We start from the raw sequence: 16417 nt of genomic DNA on the forward strand, positions 1-16417 counted from the left end.
GTATCCCTACTCTTGTCCCAGACTGGAGGTAAAAGCTTTTCTAAAGTTGCAGTTTCGTTTCCGATGTAATGTAGGGAAATAAGAGAAGGGTCTATCCCGTGCTTGGAATGGAGGGAAAGGGGAGAGAAACAGCCGGAAGAAGCTTGTTGGGTGGGGGGGTGGGGGGTGGAATCCAGCAAGGAGTGGCCTTGGGCAGAGGGGCACCAGTGAGCCGGCTGCTCTGACCAAAAATTCAAATTTCTGGAACAGGTAAGCATCAACCTGGGATTCTCAGAAATAGATGGGGGAAGATGTGATACATGTATACAAAATGGAATATTATTTAGCCACGAAAAAGGAAATTTTTGTCACTTGTGACAACATGGATGGACCCTGAGGGCATTATGTTAAGTGAAATAAGTCAGAAAGACAGACAACTAGTGTGTGATATCATGTGTATGTGGAATCTGAAAAAGCCAAACTCATAAAAACAGAGTAGAAGGATGGTTACCAGGGGCTGGGAGAGTTGGGAAGATGTTGGTCAATGTGTAAAAACATGCGGTTAAAAGAGAAATAAGTTCTGGAGGTCTAATGCAGAGCACAGTGATTATAGTCAGTGATACTGTGTTACATACTTCCAAGTTGCCCAGAGACTATATCTGGAATGTTCCCACCATGGAAAGAAATTACAATTATGTGATGTGATGGACGTGTTGACTAACACAACCAGTGGTAATCATATTGCTAGTATATAAATAAACCACATCAACACACTGGGCACCTTCAACTTATACAGTGCTATGTGTTAATTGTTTTTTGAAATTAAAAAATAAAAATATAAAAAAATAGCATAATTTATTTTTAAAACCCATAATAATGGTATACGATGTGTTGGAAATCATTTTGTGAGCAACAGAGACAGGTCTAATTTAATATTGAGCTATCCATCCCATATGTTAACAAATCTGTACTGTAGATGTCAATTAATAGACCAGGAAAAATGGGGCATTTAACAATTTCATGATAATAATGTTCTTTTGATATTCATTGCCTTGAGTTAATAATACTGACAAAGTTACTACGAAAAAAAATACATCTGTAGCTCTCTACCATATGGATCATGGGTGTTACGTGTAAGTTGGTTCCACAGAGGGGAAAGAGATGATTAAAAAAGAAGAAGAAGAAATGGTTGGGAAGATGGATTTGGAAGACTTCCTGTCTTTACGGAAGAGTGGCGCTCTGAGCTGTTGTAATGTGGGCATTAATATAAACACTCCCTCACATGCTGGGATCCTGAGATATGCCTCCTTCTGAAAGTGGTAATTATAAGCAGTGGACCTATGCCATTTGGATTGGCTCTTAAGGCCACCTCCCCACGAACACACAATCCCAATTGGTAAACAGGTCATTCAGTTTTGGGGTATCATCACTCTTGCCAGATTTGGGTAGGGTATTAACAGCACAAAAGATGAAGCAAGTCTCATCACCCCCATGGGGCCATTTTAGATAGATCAAGGAGGCATTAAATAGATCAAGAAGTCCTTGTTATGACACATTTCTCTCTAACTTTGTCACAGCTGACCCTTCAGTTCCTGGATGTCCCCACGAGCCACCAATCCTCTAACATACCCTTTTCCATTCCAAGCATCATCCACAATCCAACAATTACCTCCACAACCAGCAGGTCATCATTTGAAATGGGCTCCAACTTTTTGTCTGGTGGTGTCTTTTCAAGAAAAGTGCTTAATTCAACCAAGATTCTGCCTCTGTAGGCAACTCCTTCCCCCTGAAAGACAGCACAGGATTATTCCTCTAGGTGTGAACACCAGCAAAAAGAACTCCTTCTCTAGTCAGACTTAGCCAGCTACAGTTGGGTTTCCTTCCCATGGCCCTAACCTCCAAAATCAGTCAGTCAGTAGCTCTCTCAGTTGGATTCAGGTCTTTGGTATCTGAAAGAAAATTCAGTGACTTGAGGAAGGATCCCAAAGAGAGCCAGGGAAGCCAGGGCTGGAAGGGATCTTAGCCATGACTGAGGTCAGAGGCTTTCAAGCCACACTCTGAATCCTGAAGGGGTTTCGGGAGGCCGGGGGTGGGAGTGGAAGGTACTCAAAGTCTCCCTCACCCTACGTTAGTAGAGTGGCTCTGAGTTTATCTGCGTCAACTTGGCTCCTTCTCTCCTCTTTTCAGGAAGGAAAGGCTGCCATGTTGGCAGCAAGGGCAAGTCTCAGAGTAGCCAGGAAATAAAAGAGGAAGATGTTCTGGGTGTGGCTGAGCATGAGGATGCAGAGCGGATACTCCTCCCTCCATACCTAGCAGTGCTGGCAACAGAACTTTCTGGAGAGGGAGGGAAGGCTTTCACCTCCACAGCCAGTCCTTTAGCCCTGCCCCCTCAGGGTTTTCTCTCTACCACAGTCCCTTTCTTGAGCCTTCAGAGCTGACTCTAAGACATTACTTCTAATGTGCTGGAAAGAGCATTTCCCATCTCTGGGCCTCTGTATCCTCATCCATAAAATGGAGGTGTTGGATTGGATTGGGGTTGGTGAATGGTTTCTTCAGGCATGTCACCTCCAATCATGTGGTACATTCCTAGAACACAGTAGTGAACAGAATTCTGAGGCAACACATTTGCTTTGTAGGAAAGAGCCAGCACTGATCACGGACATCTGCCCTAAGTGCAGGCCCAGGGGAATGGCCATGCTGTGCATTCCTCATTGCCAAATTAGATGGTCTCCAGGATCTTCTCCTAACCTTGCATTCAAAGATTTGAGGAACGTGGGACATCTGCCCTTCAACCCCTGATCAGTCGCATATCGCATTTCTGTATGTGTGTGTATGAATCCCCTAGATAGGAGACTTCATTATAACCATTATAAGAAAGAATCACATTAATCAGTGTTCATTAATAACAAACCTTAATTGAGAAACTCACCTTTCCATTATTTAGCTCATCATAGGGGTCTGGGAATCCCGTGTACTCTCTGGGGCTTCCATAAAGGTTCAGGTAACAAGGTCCAAATGTTGGAACAAAGCCCACTTCTGTTTCTCCTGTATTCACTGAGGGATAACATCATTATTAGACTCGAGGTTTTTAACATTCAATCTATTGAAATAAATATTAGTTATTAGTTAGCTGAGTGAGAGTATTTTTCTCTAATTTGTGAGTTAGCTGTATTAGCACAAATTATAAGCACTTGTGAGACTTGCTGTATTTCCTTTTTCTTATTGCTATAAAACATTAAATAAACATTTTTGGGGTAGTTCAGGTAAACTTATTATTATAGAAAAATACTGCTATTCAAATGAAAGAATAGTAAGACTTACAAGTTGATCTTCACATTTTTTGCAAGTTTATAAGTGGCATTGTATTAAATGTGTCATTGGTGATTGGGATAAAAGATCATACTGTTTGGGGAAGTCACTTAACTGATGTATAATGGGTTAACTCTATTTGTTCCCCAAAAATGGCACTTAGTCTAAAGTAGCTAGTATAAATAAGGCACATGCTATTAAAAATACAAGACATTTAAATTTTTCATAAATAATAATGAACTGTCTGCCTATGGCTATGACATATGATATTTATAAGCAACATAAAGTTCCCATTCATAACATTCTCTGATGAGCACCCGATATGCTCCACATTTCTGCTACTTTGTCTTACTTAGCATGACTGCTCCCCAGTGTAATGAGGGGGAACTGGGGGCAAAGTAAAGAAATAGTGGAGTCAAAGGGAGATGGTGAGTGAAGTCAGGGAAATGTAAGGGCTGCCTCCAACCACCTGAATGCCCCCATATGGAAGCAGGATGAACTTGTTTCCAAAAGCAAAGCTAAGGACACTGACGGGTGCTGCAAGGATGCATTCTTTGTTTCACTCAATATAAGGAAGCTCTTTCTAGGAATTAGATGTGTCAAACAATGGGACAGATCGCACTGGGGACAGAGGAAATGTTGAGGCCAAGACTTTCAGGATTATCAGCAAGACAATTCCCCTATGGATGAGAAATTAACTACCTCACGTCGATGGCCCCTTCCAACTCTATGCTTAATGTAAGGAGGAAGAAAGGTAAATGTGGAGTGACAGGTGAACAGAAGGCCCATTAATGAACAGTTGACGAAACTGTATTTAAGTACACTTTTTTTTTTTTTTTTAAATTTGAGGCATTTCTACACGTGTAAATGGCCTTGGGTTCTTTTAAGATGAGGTAAGAACTGGGGTGCCTGGGTGGCTCCGTGGGTTAAAGCTTCTGCCTTTGGCTCAGGTCATGATCCCAGGGTCCTGGGATCGAGCTCAGCATCCCTGCTCAGCAGGGAGCCTACTTCCCTTCCTCTGCCTTCTTGGGATCTCTGTCAAGTAAATTTCAAAAAAAAAAAAAAAAAAGATGAGGTAGGAACCACGCACCCCCACAGAAATTAGCTGAATGACAATCTCAGTGAAGAAAGCAAGAGAAGAGAAAAAATTAAATTAAGATGTTGGAAAATGATAACTGACAGCTTAGGAGTGAGATCTGGTAACACCCTAGGGGGTCATATTTCATGCCTGTGTCTGCAAATTTCTTGTGAAACCCAAATAGGGACCAAGAATTTTTCCAACAGAGATTTCTCTGGATCGTGCTACCACGTTACCAAATGAGCAGGATGAGATAAATGACTATCGTATCTGGACATACGAATTAGTTTGGTTTTACCTACGCCGCCATATGGAACATGACAAAGTTGACTAATTTTTTATTTATAAGCAGGGTTTAGATTTCTTTCCTTGTGCTAGAATATCTGTTGTGAGGAACTGAAGCAGAGGACTAAAGTGGAGATCCATAGGGAGAAAAGGCAGTCACTTCCGGAAGTTGAATCACAGAATGTTCAAGAAAGAATGGACATTACAACTCTTACACCACAGTCCTGCCACATTATGGATGGGCAAACTGAGGCCCACTGAAGTGACATGATTTGTCAAAGATCCCTCAAGATGACAGCTTTAAGCCCAGATCTCGAGTTTCACAAGTTAGACAAGGGTGCCTCCCAGTACGTCACCCATCCCTCTGGGGGAGCCCACCCCACCCCCAGCCAGTTCGCATGGGTGACGACTTATGTTGTTTGTCATGAGTATTTGCCTTTCATTAAGAATTTCCAGGGATGGAGACACACATTGTCAATAACGATCTCCTGCATGTTGTTATGATATCAATCGCTTAATTCATTGTGTCCAAGCAACTCTCTTTTCAGATATTTTAAACCCTGTGACTTGTTGGTTATGTAGTAACATGGAGAGCCTTCTGTCTATGTGCTCACACCTCAGAACTGTCTCCCGAGAAAGCCGAGAGTCTCACAAGCTAAGTCTCTTCCTGCCCCAAACTTTCCTAACCCACTTCACTCACAACTGTCACATCAAACTTCCAATGAACAAAAATTCCTTAGCCTGGCCATCAATCTTTTCCTCTGACCGGCTTTTCAAACAGTATTTTCCACACTTTGATCACCTCTCTGAGACCTCTTTGCATTTTCAATTTCTATAAAGTATCACTTTATATTTTAATTTTTGAACTTCAAAATAGCTGCTTATTTTGGACAACACTATAAATTGCCTTGGTGGGCGGGGAAGGATTCAAACATATTTTATTTTGATTCCCTAAACACTGAGGACTGGTTCTACCGTGGGGAGTTACCACATAAAATATTCTTTACTGGCTGAACAAATGCGTGAAGGAATGAAGTGTTACCAAATCTGCCGAGTTTGTTATAAAAAGTCCTGTTATAAACCTCAGGACTACTGAATGTTCATATAAAGCCTGGTGATGAGATAATAAGATGAATTTTTTTGAAAATGAATATGAATGGGGCATCATGCCAATAACACAAAGGCAGACAATAACGCTTTAAATGTGCAAAACTTTCTCACTTCCAGTATCTCTTTTCCCTCTCACCATGATCCTGGGTAATTAGCATGGCAGGAATTACCACATTTACAAACTTCTGTAAACCTAAGAGTCCTCACGTATTTGAGGAATCATAATTATAGGAGTTGTGATGGTCAAGGGTGAGACCACTGAGCAAACTTGCAAAGAATGGCCAGTGCTGTACAAACCATAAGACATGTCATGTTCCCCCCCATTTGGAAGATGAAGACCTTCAAGGTACAATTGTTCAACGTCTTCCAACTAGAGATCCATGGTCAAAGTGAGGAGCATTTACTGCACACATTCAGAACAACTGATTTAGTACCCCGTATCTCTACCTACTGAACATAAACAACAACGGAAGACAAGGTTCTCTCTCACAAACGATTATTTACAGTGACACCAAATAGGCTGGTGTGCATCTGTGTGAAAACGTGAGATGGCAGCAAAGCCTGATTACTGTGTTTGTGTTAAGCTCAGCCACACACAGGACAAGCACACGGCACAAATACAAAAATTAATGCTCTAGCAAAACTATTTTTGAGACTGCAAAACGTCAAAAAAAGAAAGTTTAAAGACAGTCAGTTGATACATTTTTAGTAAGACAACACTGAATAGGAAAATCTAGAAGACAGCAAAATCACAAAGCATAAACCTGTATACGATGCAGCCCCAGATCCCGAAGATGAGAAATCTATATAGTAAAAATATGACTGGTTAAACAAGAGAAACATGGGCATTATAACAGAGACATCCAACACGTTAATTAAATCCAGCGTAGGTGAGTGGTTTAGCAACACCAGAAAAATCCCAAATTCAGGCCCAAGTGACATGACCCTTCTGTAATTTATACAAAACTCATCAGTGAAATGCAAAATGGCTCAAACCTTTGGGACAACTGGCAGAATCTCCACACATTAAATAACTCAAATCTCTCCAGCCCTATGGAAAGGGTGAGCTCCTCGCCACCAAAAGAGGCCCGGTGAAGTCACCAACATTTCATGTTTTTTATAAAAGATGCACTTGTCTTGTGTCTGACTTAACTGGGACCAAGGCCAGAAAATCCAAGTTAATTTAGTCTGAGGCTTCCCAGGTAAGGGCTTATAGTTTAGATACATTATTTGTTTCTTTTGAGGGGGGTTGGAGGGAATGCCTGCTGCCTTTTGTTATTTCGAGAGCTTTACCAGACTGTCTGGGGCTTGCAAGGAGACAGAAGGCCTCAGAGACAAGGCTGAAGCCTGCATGTAGCAATATCTGGTTTTTAGTGCTTTGGATTTTCCTGCCATATCACTAAGAAAAATGCTTATACAAATACGTCTTGAATAATTACCTCCAAATAATTATTGAATGACTTCTTGCCAATGATAAACAGATTTAAATCATTTTGACTCTCCCCACCCACATAGTTTTGGTATGATTTTTTAAGTACTCTATTGGTTACCATTGTGATTTAAACTAGCTTTTCTGTCTGGATTCCTCACTTGATAAAGAAGAGGCTACCAGCAGGCCTACCCTTCCTCCTCTCCCCTTCCTTCCTCCACTTCTAATCTCTGTCTTCTGTATTTTTACATCAAAATGGGCAATAATATTCTGTTCAGAGCTTTGGCTTTAGGGTAAAAGAAAGAAATCAAAAAATAATTAGTAGTGCTAACAGTATAGCCACCATACAAATAATGACTCTGGAGAGGAAAGAGTTGTGATTACATTTCTTTTGTTACAGCTCCAGTCATATGGTCCCCTTTGCCACTCAGCAGAGGATGTGCAGATGGGATCTTTCTTAGCTTTTAACATTTGGCTAAAATAATGGCTACATGTGACTATATTTATATTTGAACCATATCTTTTTTTTTTTTTTTGAATTTCTAATTGCTTTTTTTCTTCTTGAAGGAGGAAATCTCTATTTTCTTCATATCTCTAGTATCTTCCAGGTTCTTATTCATGCTATATACTGCTTGGATTAATATATATTTTAAGAACCTATAAAGTTCCCTCTTAAATAAAATGATGATGAGAGGAAACCCGAGTTTCTCAAGACAATATTTTGTCTTAGATTCTCTCACATAATTTACTCAATATGTTTACAATGCGGGCAATTACAAGAATTTTTGTTAGTTTTGTTTTGATAACAAAAAATCAGCTGTTGAGATTATTGATATGTTAACATTACATTTGTTTTCCTCGTACCGTCTTCATTTTTCGCCTTCATTTCCTATTACAATTTCTGGTATGTGCACAGAATCCTAATGCCAGGTATGAGCAAATAGTTCTCAGTATGGAGAACAACGAAAAGAAAAGTGCATTCGTTATCCATGCTTGTTAGCAAAGTGGGGATTATATGGTTCATTGCTACCTGACATCCTTGTTCCTGTTGAAGCAGTCAGTGGAGAAGGAAGTATTCTTTTACATTTGGGTGGACTGGAGTCAATGCCTCTCTAAAAAATAGGGTGCTAGCACTCTGCACTGACACTCAAAAATTTATAAAATAGCTACTGGGAATTGTTTTTGGATGGGAGCAAGAAAACAAGGTCTTCAAACTGTTAGTTGCCTCAATTATCGACCACTAATTAACTGTTCCGGTCATCACCAAAACAGTTCACTAGGCTCATCACCTTTGGCTTTTAAGAAACCAAGTCCATTGCCAAGTGGCTACTCCAGTTCATTCTGCTTCAGAAATTCTGCACCCTGTCTTGTCTCAGCTCTGCTGAGTGACTTACCTTCCACTTCCCCACCAGAGGCAGCAATCTTAGAGAGGTGTAGGTATGTTGTTCCAACGACATCATTTTTAGTAAGACGGTCCCTGTGTGAAAGAACAGGTGAAGGCCTCTATCCAGGAATATATACCCTCAACAACAATCAGGTGGAGCTGGAAAAGTCGCCAGACCTCAGAAATTGTCCTGTCCAGTGGGCCTCAAGCTCTACTGTACGTTAAGAATCACCTGGAAACCCCAGCTCTCCTCTCCTCTCCAAGCTTTGGATTTAATAAAGGCAGGAGTGGAGAACAGGAATCTGCATTTACACAAGCATGTATCGCAACTGATTCGGACACAGATGGCCCTCCAACCACCCACTGAGAAACATGAATCGGACGAGTCATTCCAGCTATGGAAACTAAGGTTTATACACAGAGGTCAAGGGATTTGCCTCTAGCCACTCGACACAGTTGCCATAAAATGAGTGAATCAGGGCGCCTGGCTGGTTCAGTCAGTTAAGCGTCTGCCTTTGGCTCAGGTCATGATACTAGGGTCCTGGGATTGAGTCCACATCAGGCTCCCTGCTTGGTGGGAAGCCTGCTTCTCCCTCTCCCACTCCCCCTGCTTGTTTCCCTCTCTTACTATCTCTCTGTCAAATGAATAAATAAAATCTTTGAAAAAAAAATTAAAAATTAAAAAAAAATAAAACCTCTACAAAAATGAATTACACGCACATTCTATAACAAGTGTAATATCACATTACAGAGGATAAGTGTGCGTATCTTATTTTATCATGTTCACACGAATTAACTCGGATGGTTTAATGACTACAACGGCCTACATCTAAGGGTCCTTCAGAGGGAGAAAATCTTTAATTCAAGCACCCACTGTGTAACAGGGGCTGGGCAGCTGCTTCCCTAGAACCTAAATCTGTGTAGTAGAGACAAGTATTCCTGCTACAAGTATACACAACTGTATTCATCTTTCCACGGATATCACAGTTTGCAAGGCTAACCCATGAAGTGGTTTCTGGCTGGGCAAAAGGTAGGTAAAAAAAAAAAAATGTTTCTATTAATAACATCTCTCTGCTTAATTCATCCTTTTCTTTATTCTGTATAGTGGGATACCCACTCTGAAATCAAAGACCCTATGGGAGAGAGGAAAGATTCAGTATTTGGGGGAAAGGTTATACTACAGTGTAATATTATTAAACTGTATTATAGGAATATCCTATGTTTCCTATGATATTATACAATGTATAGAATAATGAGATTATAGCAAGTGACTAACAAAAGAGTGTGCATGAGAAAAAAATTATTATTAAATGATATTAAGCCATATGCATGGGTCCTGAGTCTTTTCTGTTCTTCCAAAAGGATCTAGACTGTACTTTTTTTTAAGATTTTATTTATTTTTTTATTTGACAGAGAGCGATCACAAGTAAACAGAGGTAGGTAGAGAGAGAGAGGGGGAAGCAGGCTCCCTGCTGAGCAGCGAGCCCAATATGGGGCTCGATCCCGGGACCCTGAGATCATGACCTGAGCCGAAGGCAGCGGCTTAACCCACAGAGCCACCCAGGCGCCCCGGATCTAGACTATATTTAAAGAATTCTTAGCTTCCCGTCAGTTGTGCAAATACCCTGCAGGACATGTAACCTAAGATCTGGATCCAAGGATTCCTTAAACAGGGCCTCTCTATGCCTCCTAGTCCACACTATTGCTTCGGAGAGGGCAGACTAGATCAGAAGGTGACCACATGTGTACTGACCACAAGCAAGTCTGGGATGGCTCCATCCACAATCAACTCACTGCAAAGCGAAGCCAGAGTCGTCACCTCAGCTAGACAGGCCCACACGCACGTTCCTGAGCACTCCCGAGGCCCACGAGCACCTTCTGAATGTTGCCTGAGAGTCTCAAGTGCTTAAATCGAGCTGACGCTCACCAGAAGGGGTTTTTTGCTCTCAAAACCCCTCCATGACCCTCAATAAACAGTGACGTGGTCATCTAACAAAATGAGACTCCCTGCCTTCCTCCCAAAGTGCCCCATTACCATAGGACCAAGATGGTGCTAACACAAGAGCCAGATACGTCCTGCCTAAGGAAAAACCCTGGCCACAGGCAGACCGGATGGGGCCCAACTCTGTCTCTAACCATCTTGGTGACTGAGCGAGTCACCTGACCTCTCGGGGCCTTGGTATCTTCATCTGTAAAATGAACGAATCGTAGTCTCCAACCCATAGTGTTACTAAGCGGGATACTGCAGTTAAAGCACGTGGCACAGCACCGAGTAGTGCTCCAAAAATGGAAGCCAACGCCAGAAGAAACGCTGGTGATGAGGAGGATGGTATTTGCCACTTTCCCTCTCAAGGAGGTAAGGACTGATGACTGAATGTCTCCTCCAACTAGAATGTTACACAAGGATGTCCTTCCTATGGTCGTCCTCACTAGGAGGATGGTCTAGTTAGAATTCCATCCGAATGTTTCAGTGAATGTTCTTTGCATTCAATCAAATAGGTAGCTTTGTCTGTTTTTCTTTCTAAACATAACAGAATAGCCGATGGAATGTTCTGGTGATTCTTCTCAGGAAATGGCTTACTCCATTTCTGAAGTCTGTTTTGGACAACCTAAAATGCTATTTAAATCCTTGATTTCTTATCTTGGGGCATTTTCAGATCATTTCCCCTTTTATGAGCGATTGAACCAAGATACACAAAGGTTTTCTGCAATAATACCATTATCAATTTTTTTTTTAAAGAAAAACACCCAATTCCAGGAGCAATTTTACCTCCCTCTGGAAGAAAAAGAAACAGACTGAAAAGTAAGAGTCAGTCTACCTAGAGTAATATTCCTCAACATCCAAACATTCAATTCTTTAATTTTGAGTTAGACAGAAGTTTTTTTTAACTCACCAGTCATATATCGTTAGTTTTATTTTTTCACACACTGAAGGAAACTGTTAAAAAGAAACAGAACAAAGCAGTTATTTCTCAGCTTATTCAGTAACTATTAAAGTACGTAGTCTTACTTTTTCTGAAAGAAAAAAAAAGTCAAACCTTGATCTGAAGATTAACGACTTGATTCCACTCGGGGTTTGCATTTTTCTCAATTATATTTGTGCAAACCTGTAAAATCATCAAACAGAACAGGAGTAGTCACGAGTCTAATTTCCATAGATTCACAGCATAAGCATCCTAGATTAGGACTTGAACAGTATACTTCCCAGTTACATACTTACTAGCCTGGTTGAAGCTTAATTCACTTCCAACTATTGGATAAGTAGAACACGGCTTTAGTATTAATCTTCGCTCCTTCTATGCACTAAAAGTTAGTTTTCAATTGCCGGGTTTGGATTAGCAAAATGATGCAAGAATTAATGTTTCTTGAGCACTTTTTTTTTTTTTAAAGATTTTATTTGACAGAGAGATATACAGCGAGAGAGGGAACACAAACAGGGGGAGAGGGACAAGCAGGCTTCCTGCTGAGCAGTGAGCCCGATACAGGGATCGTGACCTGAGCCGAGGGCAGGCAGCCCCCTGGAGCACTTATTACAGACTAAGAAGCACTTCTTCGTTAGCGTGTGCACACGGGTCTTTTGATCCTGCCCACCAGCCCTGTTCCCCAAACCAGTTCCTGTCAAGACCAGTCAGCCAAATCTCTCTCCCCCTCCCCTGCCTCACCCAATCTGCTAGTAAATCCCGACACCCCAACTTTGTGAAGAGGCTGATCCTCCTCCATCCCGTCCTAGCTGACACCTGCCCTTGGCTTCTGTCTGACGCACGCATCCTCTCTGGCCTCCTTGCGTTCATGGCACTCCCTGTGTAGCAGTGTCCGTGAGCTCTCCAAGCATGCTCAGACTAAAGTCCAGACCCTACCCTGGCTGATAAAACCCTGCCTGCCCATCTCCCCCCACCCCGAATCTGACTCCATCTCTTTGATTCCCCTGGCTCATTGCCCTACAGCCGCACTGTCACTCCAAAGGTGTCTTCTCCTTGGGGCCTTTACAGCTTGCCCTTCTCTCTGCCTGGAAGCCCTCCCTGCCTCTCTCCTCCAGACCTCACATCATCCAGGCCTTTGCCCCAGTGTCCCTTCCCCAAAGGTGTCCCAGCTGACAACCTAGCGAAAACCCACCCCTCCAACCCTTAGTAGCAATCACATCTTGCCTCTCGCTCTGTTTTCTGCGTAGGACTGAGCACTACCTGAAACCATTAAACCCCTTGTTTGCTTGTTAACTTCTGTCCCTTCCGCTACACAGGAAGCCCCAGGAAAACAATGACTGTCTTGCTGACTTCTCTAACCCCAGGGTATGGGGCGGTATTGGTATTTAGTAGGCTCCCAATAATTACTTCTCTAATTAATTAACCCTTATCAACAATCCTATGAGAGTATTATTATCTTAATTTATAGTTCAGGAAATTGACACTGAGAGGCTGAGGAATTTGCCTTAACTGCCTCTGGAGAGGGCTAAAGTCTGAATTTAAATCTCCCTCCAGAACTGAGGGCTTCTCCACCCCTCCCCCCACCACTGATTCCCCTAGGAAATGACACCTGGTCCACAGGTGTGCAGTTTGCCAAACCTCGCTTTCATAACTAAATGGTTCAACTATACGGAAGATGCTACTTCTTCACCTACACCTGTCCGTGATGCGGTGCTATTCTACTACAGAATCCTGCTCTCCCATCTTTGAGCATCTTTGTAGGTAAAAGTGGGGTTTACAGAAGTGCCTGCACTAAGAGTACCCTGGCTCTTCCCAGTGGATAGAGATGGGGCTCCCCTGCCTGCTCACTGGGACCCCAGAAGTGAGAAACCTGAAGGGAGTAGGCGGTGGGCAGTGGAGGCCCATATCCTCCAATGATTTACTAGGGATCATTGTTGCCAGACAGGGAGCTCGCCTTAGATTAAGACAATGCTTGGACCTGACAAATAATCCAAATAATTCAGTGATAGTTTTCATGTTCTTTCTTGCCAAAGATCAAATGTTCTCATTTGAGTCCTGTATACTTCCCACTCCAAAATAAACCTGCGGAGAAGTCTGCATGTTCCGACTCAGATAATCTACGTTCATTCATGCAGACTTCCCAAATCATCAGGGGGCTACTTTAATGAAGAGTAAGCAGGAATTCACTCCAAGGAAAGCATGGTGGTTTAAATACTTATTCCTAGAGGGGTCTGCGTTTAGATCACATACAAACCTTTTTTCCAGCAAAGGAAACTTCTACAAAAGGGTCCACTAGGTTTTTTTTATCTGCATTGCCTCCAAATATTTCCTTTACCGTCTGTGAGAAGGCATCATCCACTAGAAAGCAACGTGTCACACAGCAGAAATTAAATTCGATTTTCTTAAAAGGATAGAAATCACTCAGCAAAATTAACGTTTTCCTCCTGTACACGAAGACAGTTGCAACAAGAGTCCGTTCTCAAAAGTGGCAAGAGCTAAGAGCATTGTATCATGGAAATCTTGTCCTCTGAGCTGACAAAGAAAGGTATTCTCCCTATAAAGCAGAAACAAAATAAAACAAAAAACCCAGGAGCTTCTTGAAAAATAAACCAGTAAATTATTATATTGAAAATCAGTCACTTGTTGAGGGGAAAATTAGAATAAAAACAGTCCATCCAGATAAGATAAGAGGCAATTAAAAAACTCAGCCTGGTTTCAACTCGGAAAAGGCGCTTCAGGTCAAAATGAAGTAAGCCTAGTCTGATTTTTTCAGAGACATTCAAGGAACTCTGGCATCATCACAAATAACATAACCAGAAATAACACATTTAAGCAACTATAAACAGCATATCTCTCTGTTTTAACAAACTCAGAAGTGAGCTGGAACCAATGAACAGGCTGTATGTGAGGTTTAATGTATTTACTTCATTCAAGATATTCCTGAGGAGAGTTGAGGGAAGTGTTAAACAAGAGAGGGAGTGGGTTCCCAGGAAAAGGGGCAAATCCTGAAGAAATCCTGAAGAGACAGGATGCTGCCTCCTGGGGCCTGGGGGAGGGGGCCCATGTCCCAGGGCCCAGCAGGAAGCAGACAGGCTGGGCAGGGCAGAAGGACACTGGGTCCCTAGCAATGACACAGCAGCATCTGGACCAGTCTCTGAGTAAAACCACCGTAACTGATTCTCTTAAGTGCATCCAATCTCTTGTTATCTGTACCTCATAACAGAATATTGACAGATGACTAGTTATTGGTACTCAACAACCCTTTGCTCAGCCATTTTTAAGAATTCAATAACAAACACAAACACTCATTGTTCCCAAAATTTCCTATTTTCCCTTGGGATGAAAGGAGTTGGAAGCGCTGCCTGCTGGCCTCTCTTCAGCGTCCTCCAGAATAAGGAGACGTACAACACCAAGGAGGGACGAGACAGAGCAAGACGGGCCAAAGGCTTAATAAGGAACGAGGATCAGTGACCAGCTGCTGCCCCGTCAACCTGGCCAGGAAACTGCCATGGGGCCAGAATGGAAGAAGCGAAGTCCGTGAAGGCCTTCGAGAGGAAAAACGTATGACAGGCAGCACACATCACTATTCGGACTATGAGGTTGACACATGTGGTCATGCAGATAACTGGTCATCGGGGGGAGGGTGAAGTCCATACGTACTCTGGGGGATGTCTTCTGCTCGGTAGATCTTAAGTAAGAAGGTCACCCACCGGAGGGCGACGCCAGCAGGGAGTAACAAATTACTCTCCACGTCATCGCTGTCATTATCACGCTCTCGCTTCTCACTCTGTTGGGGAGACACGATTACAAATGAGACACAGAGAAAAGCAGCAAACTGTTGCTTATAAAATGAAATGGACTGGGATTATTTCCATTAGGATTTCCTGTGCTTAGGCTTAAGAGTTCAGCCACCGATTTGACCTTGAAATTGGTCTGCAAAATCTAAGCTCCTAAGTTTCTTCAATTGATACACCACAAGAAAACAACGTGACCTTTTGTAATATTATAAACACTAAATAGGACAGAGCTAGTTCCTAAAGTTTTCCCTATTTCTCCTGGGCACTTCCTGTTCTCCCAGTTTGCTGTCCAGCCTCCTAGAAGGACGACTGTCCCTCTCGGTAGCAATGCCTGATTCTGCAAGTGAGGCACACTCTGTAGGTGAAAGGATGCAAAGGAGCCTTGAAAACACATACGTCTTTACTGAATGAAAAACGCACTCATGGACACCAGGAAGGAGTCCAAGTGAGCTACAATAGCTCTGTCATGAAGAACAGCTTCCAGGAGGAGCTGGAAGGTTGGGGTTATCGATAGGAAGCTGTGTCGCTTTTCACAACTACTGACACCCACTTGCATATTAACTCTTGGTCCCCTTTCTTAGGGAGAAAATGTACAAGGTCAAGAACACAGGGGCTCACAGGAGGCTCATCTCCGGTTCCCAGGACGAACATGCTGACTTTCATGTAACCTTTAGCACCCGAGCTGGAATCTTCAGGGTCATTGAGAAGAAGCCATTTTCTCATGACAGCATGACCTAAAATAAGGATTAAAAGGACAGGGACACTCTAAAGACAAGCTGACAGGTCTGTGATTTCCTCTGCTGTAAGATAAACAATTATTTCCTCTGAAGCATCATAATGACACCAAGCTTGCCAGATGAGTTTCTGTATCAGTGTCCTCTGCTTTGCACTACCCTGCCCCCTGCCCTAATCCTGGCCTGGGGGTCACTCAAACAAGGCTCTCTAAGGTCTATTCATTAGACCTATTAATTTTATTTTGGTAAGGTCAAAATATCAACACAAAACAGAGAAGTTACCTACTTGTGAACCGTTAGGATAATTACCATTAGATTAAAAAAAGGTATCCATATTAACCTACTATGATTCATTCCTGCTAAGTATCCTTCCCCCTCCTCAATCAAGGAA

The 16417-nt window shown here is 42.4% G+C and overlaps 1 protein-coding gene across 1 annotated transcript in view; it reads right to left on the bottom strand.

Moving 5' to 3' along the window:
* Window positions 1–16417, bottom strand: part of MYOF (myoferlin) — a 155760-nt gene that overhangs the window by 73159 nt on the left and 66184 nt on the right. The window contains 8 exon segments of the mRNA XM_046027131.1: window positions 1649–1765; window positions 2909–3033; window positions 8585–8667; window positions 11469–11512; window positions 11613–11681; window positions 13750–13853; window positions 15156–15282; window positions 15911–16026. Coding sequence (XP_045883087.1) covers window positions 1649–1765; window positions 2909–3033; window positions 8585–8667; window positions 11469–11512; window positions 11613–11681; window positions 13750–13853; window positions 15156–15282; window positions 15911–16026 — 785 coding nt within the window.

The sequence above is a fragment of the Meles meles genome, chromosome 13 (assembly GCF_922984935.1).
Source record: "Meles meles chromosome 13, mMelMel3.1 paternal haplotype, whole genome shotgun sequence".
NCBI lineage: Eukaryota > Metazoa > Chordata > Mammalia > Carnivora > Mustelidae > Meles > Meles meles.